Below are 13,443 nucleotides of genomic sequence, written 5' to 3'. Positions count from 1 at the left end.
AATTAATCTCTGTACAGGTTTGGTAAATTTGACCAACCTCGCAACCACTATAAAAAATTAGGAATAAACATAAATTATGCCTCTTTCATTCCAGAATGAACTTAGATTATAACACAAAAACATAAATGTTTAGATGACCTTTCACTCATGCCTGGCTAACAATACAGAAGTTACAATGACACGGCTCACATGCACTCATGTTACTGTATCAATTAAGTTAAAGGTGACCCTTGGTCTCTACAAACTAACTTGTCTTTGCTGTGTTTTAGTCGACTAGTATTTTGTAAAATACAGTCACATTTCAATTATTATACATTATATATGTATATAGATTATTGCTATTTTGAAATAAGTTCTTAAACATATTTTTCCTAAAATATAGAACATAATTGTTTGCTTTACTTCTTTATTTACTCCTCTTCTAGTTACAACCTTTGTACTCGGTTGCTGGTTGATGTAGGTTGCTAAGCCTTTAAAAATTGTACATGTGGAGGATATGAAACAAAATAATTTTTTTAGGTTTTGTATACACATTTGAATAACTAAAAAATCATAAATTACTAAATTAATACCATAGAGTTCCACTGTAATTTATCAAGCTTAGTAACTAAGATGTATTTTAGTCTAAAAAATTATGAAATTTCAAGCAGACTAAAGACATAACCTATCTCCTTCAAATATTGGTTCAAAAGACAGAAATGGCATCCAAGCCCATTAAAATGGCTGAGAAAGCCACTAGGGGGACATTCTGAGCTTACGATTGGTTATTCATCTCGTATATAGAAGTAAGTGAATATAAGAAAGCGTTTCCAAAAATGGAAAGAGGTGGGCGGGATGCCACTGTGCTTGATTTATTACATGAGCAATATTTTAGTAAATAGAAAAGATAAGACATTCTTATTTTATATTCTAGCTTGTCAATATCGGTACTTTGAGTTTCTAATTCGTTTGAAACTGTCGACTTCATATTTTGACTTTACAAACATGTAATTGGAACCAGTGCTGCATTCAACATACCATGTGACACACAAAAATCGATGTTTATCTGTGTTTTTTTAATATTTGCTTTTAAAGTAAGAAATGGATAATATATAGTACTAAAATTTGAATTATAAAATACAGATTGATACCAAACTCATTGATATAAATTCATGAAATTGTAGTTCAATAAAATTTTAAATGCTAGTCAACAATCAAAATGACACAGCCTTTCGCCCGTGACTCGTCTCGAAAGGGTTCACTCACTGTTGTTTGGTTCACTTGGAGAATAGTATGTATGACAAGGTTTGAATTGAACCGAGTTCACTTGAAGATGTCGTCTTAGTCTGTGTGGTAAATTAGCTAAGTTGAGTTCACTTGATAAACTTAAATGGAGGAACTCTGACCAAATGATTAATATTTACCAAATTGCAAAAGGAAATGTCGAGCAAAGTAAATTAATAATGAAAAGAATTTTTGAATGGGTAAATGCCCACTGGTCATATAAAAGTAGGGTTAACAGGATTTTACACAATCCTTTTTCTTTTGCTCCTAATGATGTTTCTGTTCTCTGGAACAGAACGTAGTTTCTGCAATGAATTTTAAATTAAACAAGAAAATATCAAAAAGCACTTGTAGAAGTAGATATTGTGCATTTTTTTGTTTTTATAGATTAGAAAATCTTACAACTCGATACTTTCTTATAAATATAGAATTTTTTTATTTTTCTCTTTAGATTTTGTTGTTTTTTTTGCACTAGATTAACCCTGGTAACATTTTTAAAAAGGTGCCAGCATTAATGTCTTGAGAAGTTGTTTCATGGTAGATGTACGATTCCAAGTCTTACCTTCTTTGCACTAAACCTCAAAGTACAGACTTATTTTTATAGTTTTCCTACTAGTTGGGTTTTTGTATTGCATTATATTGAGTGATTTTATGCTTTTGTTTTTTACAATTAACATGCAGTGGAAAGAAAAAGACAGAAATTAGGTAAAAATCGCTCATATTTTATACATAATACTTAAGGAGCTCCAGTAGTAATTAACAGGATTATTTACAGTATTGATGATGTTTTTGTTTACAGTTCTGTTTGTGTCTTATGTGACATTAGAGATCCTCTAACCAGCAGTAATTAATGGGCTTAGTTACAGAAATTATGATATTTTTGTTTACAGTTCTGTTTGTGACTTGTATGATACTAGGGGGTCTTGTAACCAACAGTAATTAATGGGCTTAGTTACAGTAATAATAATATTTCTGTTTACAGTTCTTTTTGTGACTTGTATGATACTAGGGGTCCTGTAACCAGCAGTAATTAATGGACTTAGTTACAGTATTGATGATGTTTTTGTTTACAGTTCTGTTTGTGTCTTATGTGACATTAGAGATGATGTTTTTGTTTACAGTTCTGTTTGTGTCTTATGTGAAATTAGAGATCCTGTAACCAGCAGTAATTAATGGGCTTAGTTACAGAAATTATGATATTTTTGTTTACAGTTCTGTTTGTGACTTGTATGATACTAGGGGGTCCTGTAACCAACAGTAATTAATGGGCTTAGTTACAGTAATAATAATATTTCTGTTTACAGTTCTGTTTGTGACTTGTATGATACTAGGGGTCCTGTAACCAGCAGTAATTAATGGGTTTACTTACAGTAATAATGATATTTTTGTTTACAGTGCTGTTTGTGACTTGTATGATACTAAGGGTCCTGTAACCAGTAGTGATTAATGGGCTTACTTACAGTAATAATGATATTTTTGTTTACTTGTGACTGACTTGTATGATACTAGGGGGTCCAAGTTGGAGCAAAAATAATTTAGATTTTATTTTTTTTAAGACAGTGGGTTATGGACCTCATCAGTAATTCTAACATTGATATAAAATTTATGTAAACTGTACACAGATTTTGCTGTATGTCAGTTAGCATGAGGTGTATATTGTAAATGTAATGTATTTGTGTAATTAATTATGTAAAATACGTGTTTTGGAAGGACTTAATATAAGAACCTAGTTTAATTAATACCATATAATTCTTAATCTGAAGTGTGAAGTTTTGGAAAAATATAACGAACCAGAAAAATAGGTATTTAATCTGAAATACTGCTAACTACTTCTTTTTTTTTCACCCCCTTCTTCTCAGGAGAACTTCGTCACATCACAAAGTTGAAACCATGGGGACTTATAGAGGTCCTTACAGAAAAGTACGAGTGGGATATTTCAGAAGCTCAAGCATTTACTGATTTCCTGACACCAATGTTAATGTTTGACCCGAACCTCCGAGCCAAAGCTAGTGATTCTTTGAAACACCCTTGGTTAAAGTCATGATTATCAATCTCTGTAGCCTTTGTTTCCCTTTCTGCTCCTCCTAACTTGGGGAATTATTTTTAGTTCAGTGGGTTCCTCCTGCATTTAGCCAGCCATGTCTTTAGTGCTGTGGTATTTTGCTCGAGGCTGGAACACCATGTTTCTGAGATGTGACTTTTGATTCCCCCATATAGGATCTCATTATAATGTATTTAAAACTATTTTCCCATCAGTACACTGCTTGGATTCTTGACCAAGTATGTGAATGTGTGTAGTGTTGTGCATTGCTGCAGATCACAATGATTTCCATTGTTAAACGATTCTGTCAAGTCTTGTGGCAACCATTGTTAACAAAAGAAAAGAGTACAATAATTTAGCAGCATTAGATTAATGGCCTTGCAGCCAATCCAAGCTCTTCTGTTGTATTCTACTTTAAGTTTATAAAGTATTTGGATAGCTAGGCTGAAAAAATGGTAGCTAAGGCAATACAAGTTGTAGCATTTAAGTTAATCATCTTTAACTTTCCTATTGCTTGTTTTTTTTTATTAAAACGTTTAAGTTCTAGGGAAGTTTACTGAAATCTTTAGTTAATGCTGTCCATGTTCAGAAGTAATTTTTTCCAAGTGCAGTTTAGATATGGTTGTTATTACGGATTCACATTATCAAAGCAAGGAAAAAAAAAAACATGTTTAGCCTCTCTCTAAAGAATAAAACCGGCAACTGTCTCTGCTAAGCTTGTCTCGGTGTCTGATGTACTGACTGCAGCCTTCTGATGTTAGGGTGATGCATATTTAAAGACAAGTGCAAGCATGAAGACCAAATACCATAAAATAATATAAAATTTCTTAACATTGTTCTCAAAGTAGATGGTAATGAATGTCACCTTGTTCTTTAAAAATATTGTTGAAATTCAAATAAAGTGACAGTAAGAAACACAGAAATATTTCTTAGAGCTCTTTAAGAAGGTACTGTAATAAACCAAAAAAACTATTAAATATCAAAAGGACTATAATTTTAAAATATGTAACTGTGTTGAAAAAGCTCTCCGAAAGCCCTTTTTAAATTTGGAGTTTTTTTTTCAAAATAATTTATATAAGTAGAGATTTTCAGAGTTTCTTATTTGTTTACTGATTTAAACTACAGATTTTTCAGATGTTTTTCCTACTAAGAAAAACAAATATTGCAGTATGAATCAACATGATTTATTTTGATACTTCATGCCACCTATTAAATATTAGTTGTTTAATATGTTTGTGTACACTTTGCTTTCAGTATATGAAGTTTTATTATTTACTAGATTCAATATCTTCTAAAAATTATGTTAAGTCCAAATGTAAAAATCTCTGCATTCGTAATAATAGTTAACCAATATAAAATCATTTTACTGAAATTTGTGTTCCCAAAGAAGTTGGAAAGAAGAACTGTGACACTCTGAGGTATAATTGTAAGCAACTTGTGTAAGGCATAAGTTAATGAGAAATAGTTTTAGCTCTAATCTCACTTTGTGATGGAGTTGAGAAATAGGGCTAGATAGAGTAACAAAAAGGATAAATTTACAGTAGTTAGTCAGAAGTAATGATTTTTTAGTCTACTCTTAAAACTGTATCACTATTAGAACTGAATTTGCTACACCTTCCTTGTAGAACCATATACTATCCAGGAACTACTTAACTTCAGCTGGTATAGATTTGGATGAGTCGTTTTTCCTCTCTCTTCAACTATTTTGCAAATAAAGTATTAGTTTGAGGAGCCAATAGATTTTTATAAATGCATGGCCAGAATCGGGAATGTACGTTTTTGTTTAGTTATCCATAATCGCTTAAAGAGTCTTGATGTAGGAGTTTAACATTTTATTACGCACTGTTACAATATATTTCCTTATTTGTTTGTTTGTTTGTTTTTTTTACACATTTTATTCCAATAAAAGTGTCGATCCAGATAAATGGTAATATTTGATAAGATATGTCTGGTTTTCAAGATTCAAAACCTTTAAACTTTGGCACTGTTACAACTTATCTCTTGTACTAAATATGCCAACTGACATTCGAGGAAAACAAATTTTTCAAAGCAGTGCTACATTAAATAAAGAAAGTAATGGAGTACAGTGCTAAAAATCGGGTTTCGATACCCGTGGTGGGCATAACACAAATAGCCCATTGTGTAGGTTTGTGCTCAACAAACAAAACTGAAACACCTTTATTTGGTCTTATTTTACGTAATGATAAATTCTAGTAATAAAGAAATGTGTATTCCTTAATTCGTGATGTGCCCTGTAGCACATGCACATTTTAATGAGAAGAGTGCTTTTTTTTCGTTGTGCATAAATTTTAAGTACTTCGTCAGAGTATAGAAATGTTAAGAAATTTAATGATAATAGAGCTTTAGGTGGTGACGTTAATACTCCCGTTTCAGTATAGAAGAACGAGACGGGGAAGCGTGTTTTATTTTGATAGAATAAAAGTGTGCATTACTGATTGAAAATATATCTGTATTTACAGAAATCCTGTTGTATTATAAATAAAGATCTGTTATCGAGCAGTGGTAACAGTAAAATTTAAACATTAGTTATCAGAATTCTCGGTTAAATGGGCCTAAGATTTGGGTAATACTAATGCACATGTAAGTCATAAATATCAGAATTCGACAGCCTCTCATCGCCCTTTCCAACTGACGAGTTCTGGTATTGAACGAAAGGTATCTAGGGTAGTGACTTACGGTAGACAAGGGGAATTCAAAATGGACAAATTAAGAAGGCTGTGAACAATCTGTAGTTTACGTAATTTTTGTCACAAATGTGTCTGCGTGTTAATTTTCTATTGTCATCTAGTATATATAATTATTTTAGCTTTCTACACTACTTTTTGCCTACAGTTAGCTTGAATACGTGTGTAATTATTATCCTTTATTTAAATTATATGGACCCGTTCGATACTGAAATAATCATGAATATTAAATAGAATTAATTCTGTAAATGAAAAAAAACTAGTATATAAAATAGACGTTAGTATTCGGTAGACGTTAAACTAAATGAAAAGTCCAAAAGAGCTTGTGAACTTGATCTGTAGTCAAAAATCTGTGTAGAAGGACGTTTTATCGTACCAAAGTATAAATAAATATATGTAAATGTTGTTGCAATGCATTGTAGGCAAAGGTAAAATGAGAATGGTGGAATACACATCAGAAGAAAGGTTAAAAGTGATCATGGATTTTGGCCTATTTTTAGGGATGATAATGCTAATGTGTAAAGTATGACCATAAAAAATGTATACAGTAGCGAAAATTATTATTGAAACCCGTAAGTGATAGGAGTTTCAAACAACGTGTAATGGCAACTAGACGGTGAATTTATTAGTGGTGCAAAACATTAACCCTTAAAATACAGAAGAAAGGCGAATAATGTTCAATGCACGAGTATTTGAAATCCAGTGTCGTAGTAGTGCCACCGTCCTGGCAACTGATGTTTGATCCGAGTCCCGACGCTTTAAAAGAACTCTTGGCTCACTTTGAAACACTTTCTAACTCGTTTTGCGAGATGACCTCGTCGAACGTGATTACACGCATTTTTGAAGTACAAGAATTTGCCTTTTGAAAAATTCGACAGCCTTGGTTGCTTATAACAGTTTATTCAAATAATGGAGACTAGTTTCATTTATCAGCCGAAAAAAAAAATGTGTTCAGTATTTAATAACTGTTGTGAAGCGTACAAAGTTACGTTATACAAGTTACGTTTTTCAGAGACAACGTATACATTCCATGTGATACAAAACTGGCAAGACCAAAGAAATCCTTTCACGCATTTCTAAAGTAATTTTATGTAAAACATTACCATGGAGGGTTATGCTATACTAAAGTGCCATATTTTTCTGTAAAAATGTTACCATGGAGGGTTATACTATACCAAAATGCTATATTTAAAGAGTGTGTAAAACATTACCATGGAGTAACATATAATACCAAAGCGCCAGAAGTTACCAGGATTCCTAACATATCATGAGAACAGCTCCAAACATATTTCAAATATCACACACAATAGATAAGTAAACAAACAAACGACACTCTGGGTCAATATCTGATTTCCGTAGAAGAAAAAGAAATAAGAGTACTTATAAAGTCAAAATTGACTAAGACTAGTTAGAACCAAGTTTTCCCAGTAAATACTGATAGCCAGCTTCTATTTCTCTTACGGTATGTTATATTAAAATCAATATCAGACTCAAAATTCACAAGTAGGGTCGAGTTGCGATTGCTACAAATTTATCATCAATATAAAAAGTTTTTTTTTTTTATATTTGTTGGAACTCGGTAATTTGAAATTCAAACCAATGGAATCGGAAAAAAAGAATTAAACACGAAATTTGAACCCGGTTTGTCCAGTTAAAAAAAGCCATATATGTGCACCACTGATGAAACGGTTACTAAGTTTATTTAAGTTACGTACATGAGTTCTATCTACAGTGTTAAACTTGAGGGGCACTTATTAAGGCGCATACCTCCGCTACGCAGCGTTGATCATATTAGGCCCTCACAAAATACAAAAATGGGTCCTATGTCAGTCGCGATCATCGGACACGGACCATTTTTGGCAGGACAGTGAGGGATAATATTCCACATATGTTCACCTGACTTCATTAAAATCTGATCATTTTTGACTGAGTTATAGAGCAAAAATAGTGTGAAAAATCGCTCCCGATGTTAACAGATGGGGATTTGTGGGACTTTAGTGACCTTGACCCTCCAAAAACTAATCACTTGTAAGTTTGGTCGTAGTCCAAAAGTATACCAACATTCAGCCATTTTCGAGAAACCTTGCTGACGAATACACACACACACAGGTTGTGAAAAGATAACCTCCGTCTACCTTAGGTGGCAGAGGTTAAAAAAAAAAGATACAGAATCTGAGAATGCATGATTTTGTAACAGAAAACCAAACTAACCATAGTTTGTCATTTGCTGCTTCCAATATTAGGCTATCCATAAATTAAGGCTTTACTACATTGTATCAATTTTTTCTGCTCCTTGGGCGCTTTCACAGTCGCATAAAAACATGCGAACAACAATGTCAATTTGTTGCCGAAATTATTAGAATTTCACGAAAAACTACGCTCGTGAATAATCTCGGTTGAAGTAATTATATTTATGTTCTTACCAATAAAAAAAACTACATTTGCCCCCTCTCTCTCTCTCTTAATTTATTGGCCGAGAAGGATTCGGACCCGGAGAACCCTCCAACAATGGAATCTAAACGCTAACGTCACTGCGTGGCTATGTTGTCTCCAAACGGGTTGGAAGTCAATGACGATTTGGTTGTTGAAATCTCACGACTAATGAGATTTACATTATCGTAGTTATAAAATCATTTATTTTTTGTTGTACTCTATGATATTTTAATATTCGGTCGATAAGTATTATTGTAGGAATGCAATATTGTTAAGATAACTATTCTTTCCGATTTTGATGGGACAGTGTAGCTTTTCCATTCGTGTGTCTCGGAAAGTTCGATATTTTATTTTTGTTTGTTGATGTTAAGGCAAAGCCACATTGGGCTATCAGCTGTGTGCACCACGAGGAATCAAACACCGGATCTTAGTGTTATAAGCCTATATACTTATTGCTGTCCGACTGGAGGACTTGATATTTTATCCGGGATATTTAATCGTGTCATTTTTTTAACACATTGCCCCTAAAATAGCCATGTTTTGTATTTCAAAAATTATGTACGCCATTTACATGCTAAAATCACTTTAGCTTTAAAGTGCTGCTCTATTATTCTTTTTTTTCTATCGTCGCTTTTATTGATTTCATCATTCTAGAGTCTAGTCAACATTTGTCCACATAGGTAGTAATGGAAACGACTCAAGACTCAAACAACAATTAATTGTTAATTTCTAATTCTACAATAGCTCCTTTCTGTAAAGTTCATTGCTTTGCTATATTAGGCAATCCAAAGTTTTTGTAGAGGACTAACCATGCCAGAGAGTGAATTTTACAAAACGCCACAAGTAGGAACACAGTCCAAGAACTCCTCTTATCTCACAAGATTTCTGCAGTGTTGGCCAATTGTGGATAGGTTCAATCTTTTCTGGGTTTCTAGACACCTCACTGAATATGTATTCCGGGAAATTCATCTGTCAATAAAGACATTCAAACTTCTTGGGGTGGATTCAGTTTAAGATATTCTTTCTCAAGCAATCAAGTATTGTGTACCCATCAAAAGCATTAGTGAAGGCATTCCACATGTAATTATGTCAAACAAGTAAATGAACACGACATATCAGGGTAGTACAGAGAGAACATATTCCATTAGTCATTCAAATGTGGTAGGTGCATTTTATAACCCACATGTTAACACAACAAATTGTCACAATCATGTTTGTGCAGTAAAGGCTATCTTTTCTCGGATCGCTTCGTCGACTTACACTTGCCAGTCTTCATTCTACAAATCCAGTGACGAAAACCATTTTGATCCAGACAAAGCATCCAAAATAGTTAGTCTTAGCAGTGAATAGAAATTATTCTTTGTGAAGTTAACCACCTTCCTATATTCCACAGAAAGTCTTGTGGACTCGTCCATTTTCTTAACCAATACAGTAGGTAATACTCAAAGACTAGTACTCCATTTGTTACTCCTTGTTCTTTCTGTTTCTATTTAGTTGAGAGTTTCAACCTGTTTTGCAACTGCAAGTCACTGACAAACTGACACATTGGAAATCCATCTCCAGTACCAACCTTAAAATACATCTTATTTGTCTTACTTAAGTCATGAGGTTCAATAGAGAAGATATTATAGTATTCTATGAGCAAGCCACGTAATCTATGGCATTGATCAACTGTAAAACTTTCACAGCTCCAATCATACAGCTGCTGTAAATGAGGCATGAGCTCCCATTATATGAAAATTTGGCATTAGACTTTTTATATTTTGTTTATAAGATGGCAATTTCTATTGTGTCTTATTTTCTTGTGTGGTATTATAAACTGTACCAGAAACAGAATGTACATTGCAGAGCTGCAGACAAAATCCCGTAAGAAATTAAAATTCCCCTCAAAGGATGTCAGAAAAAGGGAACTGTTATAAGTATGGGAAACATGGTCATTAAGCTGAGGATGGAGGAATTAGCAGCTGATAATAAACCAAGGAGATGGTGTATTGAGGAAGAGGATTATTCATCTGCCCCGTTTAAAATAAAGAGTGTAGTCTTTAAATAAACCAGTTCATGAATCAACTGATTTATTGGTGGAAAACCTTATAGTGAAATTGCTTTCATATACTTTCATGAAAATTCATCACCTGTCTAATATTCCAATGTAGAAACTGAACATGTTCTCATGAGTATAAATGAAAACAAGAGATATATTGCATATTACAATAATTCCTTACAGGTCACAAAGTCTTAACATTCAGGTCAAATACTTTATTTTCTTTCACTTGTGGCTTATTAATTATGTTTATTATATGATTGATTCATTTGTGTCATGTATAAATTCATACATGTATGCCTCTATATAAATTCATTTCTCATTTTACACCAATACATAAACTAATAACTTTCAACAGATTGCCTCTGATTCCCAATCTTATTACTTGATAATTATTTGTGTTAACTGAGTTATTTGGGTCAGTAGCTATTGTTTAATAAAATGCTGACATCTATAAATTGTCAAACTTGTGTTTGTTTTTTCAGGCATCATAAAATAAATAATTACTGACCAAGTCCAACTGAACTAAAACTTTTCAACTACAATTCTCGTAAGTCAGGATCAATTATCTGTGATGTTGCTGTAATAGATATCAATACACACATAAACAAACACAATATCTCACTGCATACAGAGAAGTTGCATGTCCTACAAGTGTACTGGCAACAAAGGAAAGCTCACTGACCCATGACCCACTCATTTTATCATTCAGTGCTTGTTGTATTAGCTGCTTATGGGATAGCTTTGGTTGGCAGACTGAGTCCACCAGTAACACCTTTAACCTCCTTTCGGTAGTTTGGGGGGTAAGTTCAACCAGAACTGGAGTTGAGTTATCCTGTCTAGCATAAATCTGGGATGCCTATAAAGGCCAGTCCACTCATTTTCAGACTCACTAGATGCTACACCACAGCAATAATTTTCTGTATGTGAGAAAGAGATCTGATATTCTTGATGAATCAGATTCTGACAGTGTTCTTTTTCCTGGGTTATTGGCAAAGGTTCTACATCTGGAAGCGGACTTCTTCTAAACCCAACTGCTCTCTGAGCTGACCACATCCCTTCATTGACTGATTATTAGTCTTTTTAATCATGCAAAATGCCTTTCCTAATGTTGAAGAATTTTTAATTTAAGCCCCACAAGAGTAGGATTAAAGGTCAGTACACACATCAACAATTATAGCAAAATCTACAACAACCCAGGTTTGAATCCTGTTTATGGCACCAACATTTTCCCATTACCTATCAATTCTGTGGTATATCCATGTAAAACTGAAATAATTAGAGCTTCACCGGAAAGGACTGTTTGCTAATTGGAAATATAATCAGAATATCGATTACAGAGTAATACTAAAACTCTTATTAAGTGGATCAGTTAAATGAGACTGGACACAGTGAAACACTAAATGAACAATCTTTATTATAGAACAAACAGAGTATGTGTACCTGATTAGATGTTTAAAACACTCTGTACCACTGGATGAACTACTAATGCTCAAGTTCTACTATACTATATTCAGTAATGTTCCAAACTAGGCTTTCCAATCTAAGGTTTCTTAGTGTCAAAGAAACCTCGCACTTATCCATTATGACACATAATACTCAGAGTACTGGTCATTCTCCTTAAATAATAGCTGAAGACATAACCTCTAGATATCATTTGAACAGCCAGGGAGGACACTTCTGTCAACATCCTTACACAATGTGCTGCATCAAGCAAAGTCCACATCAAGCTGAAATAGGTATAATCTACTTAAGATAAGAACAAAGAAACAATGGCTTTCTTGACAACAAGTTATGTGAAACTTGTACATATTCAGAACAAATAATGAATTCATAATAAATATTATAATATTACAAGAAGACAGAAGCCCATACTATTGTTGAAACATATTCTGTCATTGGGTAGATTATTTTATATTATTTGGTAAACTAATTCTAACCCATTTCATGTTATTTCCAACAGTAATGCTTGCTACAGGTTGCATTCACTTTTAAACTAGCTGTAGGCCTAAGATCACAAACAACGTTTCATCAGAATTTCCTAAGCTTATGTACACCTAACTCACAAATAAACTTACTTACAGAAATTCCTTGCTAATTGATTGAGTAAATAGATAGACACAATAGCTCTCACTTTTAACACTGAACTAAATCACTCACTGAATAATTCTGAACACTCTGAATCTCGTCTTTATATTGTTCCATTTTTTCTACATATTGCATCTAAAAAGTTCTTACCTTTAATGAACTTTCTAGATATGTTTCATCACCAGCATGCTTAGCAATATATACATCTAAATTGATATACTAAAGTATAACTGATTACAATATCGTTGTTGTAAAGTTATTCTTTCATTGGCATGTTCTTTTAAATTATCTGGTGAAAATAATTCAAAGCCAGTCCACGTAAATAATAACTAATTAGTTTATTTATTCCTTAACGTTTTTTAAACTTGCATACTGTAACAGGTATGGGTTTTATTTACAAGTGATGTTAAATGCAATACAGTAACGTAAAGAATAGATTTACTTGCATCACTTCATGGCTGAAATGAAAAAAAGAAAACAAAATATTGACTGATTCGCTCTACCGACTAGAAACAATTATATTATCTTGAAACAACTCTCTATCTTCGTAACTATCTTTTGAACTATTCCTTAACTACTTTCATGTCGCTTCACTGAATATGAATTTATTTTATACCATCAAATGTACTAGAAACCTGACGTCAAATCTTCAGAACTTTCTAGTCCTGATTTAACGTTTTATTTATGCATCATTACTAACTGCAGCCCCCTAACATTAAAAATAGAATTTACAATAGTATATTTAATTGCCACAAAGATTGTTTGTTTGTTTTGTTTTGTTTTTATTTCGCGCAAAGCTACACGAGGGCTATCTGCGCTAGCTGTCCCTAATTTAGCAGTGTAAGACTAGAGGGAAGGCAGCTAGTCATCAC

The 13,443-nt window shown here is 33.1% G+C and overlaps 1 protein-coding gene across 3 annotated transcripts in view; it reads left to right on the top strand.

Moving 5' to 3' along the window:
• Window positions 1-5,349, top strand: part of LOC106478873 (SRSF protein kinase 3-like) — a 73,021-nt gene extending 67,672 nt beyond the window's left edge. For 2 of the 3 annotated variants that reach the window (XM_022382555.1, XM_022382553.1), the window contains 2 exons: window positions 1,945-1,968; window positions 3,123-5,349. In XM_022382555.1, the coding sequence (XP_022238263.1) occupies window positions 1,945-1,968; window positions 3,123-3,307 (209 nt within the window). In that variant the 3' untranslated portion in view covers window positions 3,308-5,349. The remainder of the gene's footprint in view (window positions 1-1,944; window positions 1,969-3,122) is intronic. The other variant, XM_022382554.1, reaches the window with a different exon arrangement.
• The last annotated feature ends 8,094 nt before the right edge of the window (window positions 5,350-13,443 follow it).

The sequence above is a fragment of the Limulus polyphemus genome, unplaced genomic scaffold (genome assembly GCF_000517525.1).
Source record: "Limulus polyphemus unplaced genomic scaffold, Limulus_polyphemus-2.1.2 Scaffold257, whole genome shotgun sequence".
Taxonomy (NCBI): Eukaryota; Metazoa; Arthropoda; class Merostomata; order Xiphosura; family Limulidae; genus Limulus; species Limulus polyphemus.
This window is presented reverse-complemented; position numbering and strand designations above follow the sequence as displayed.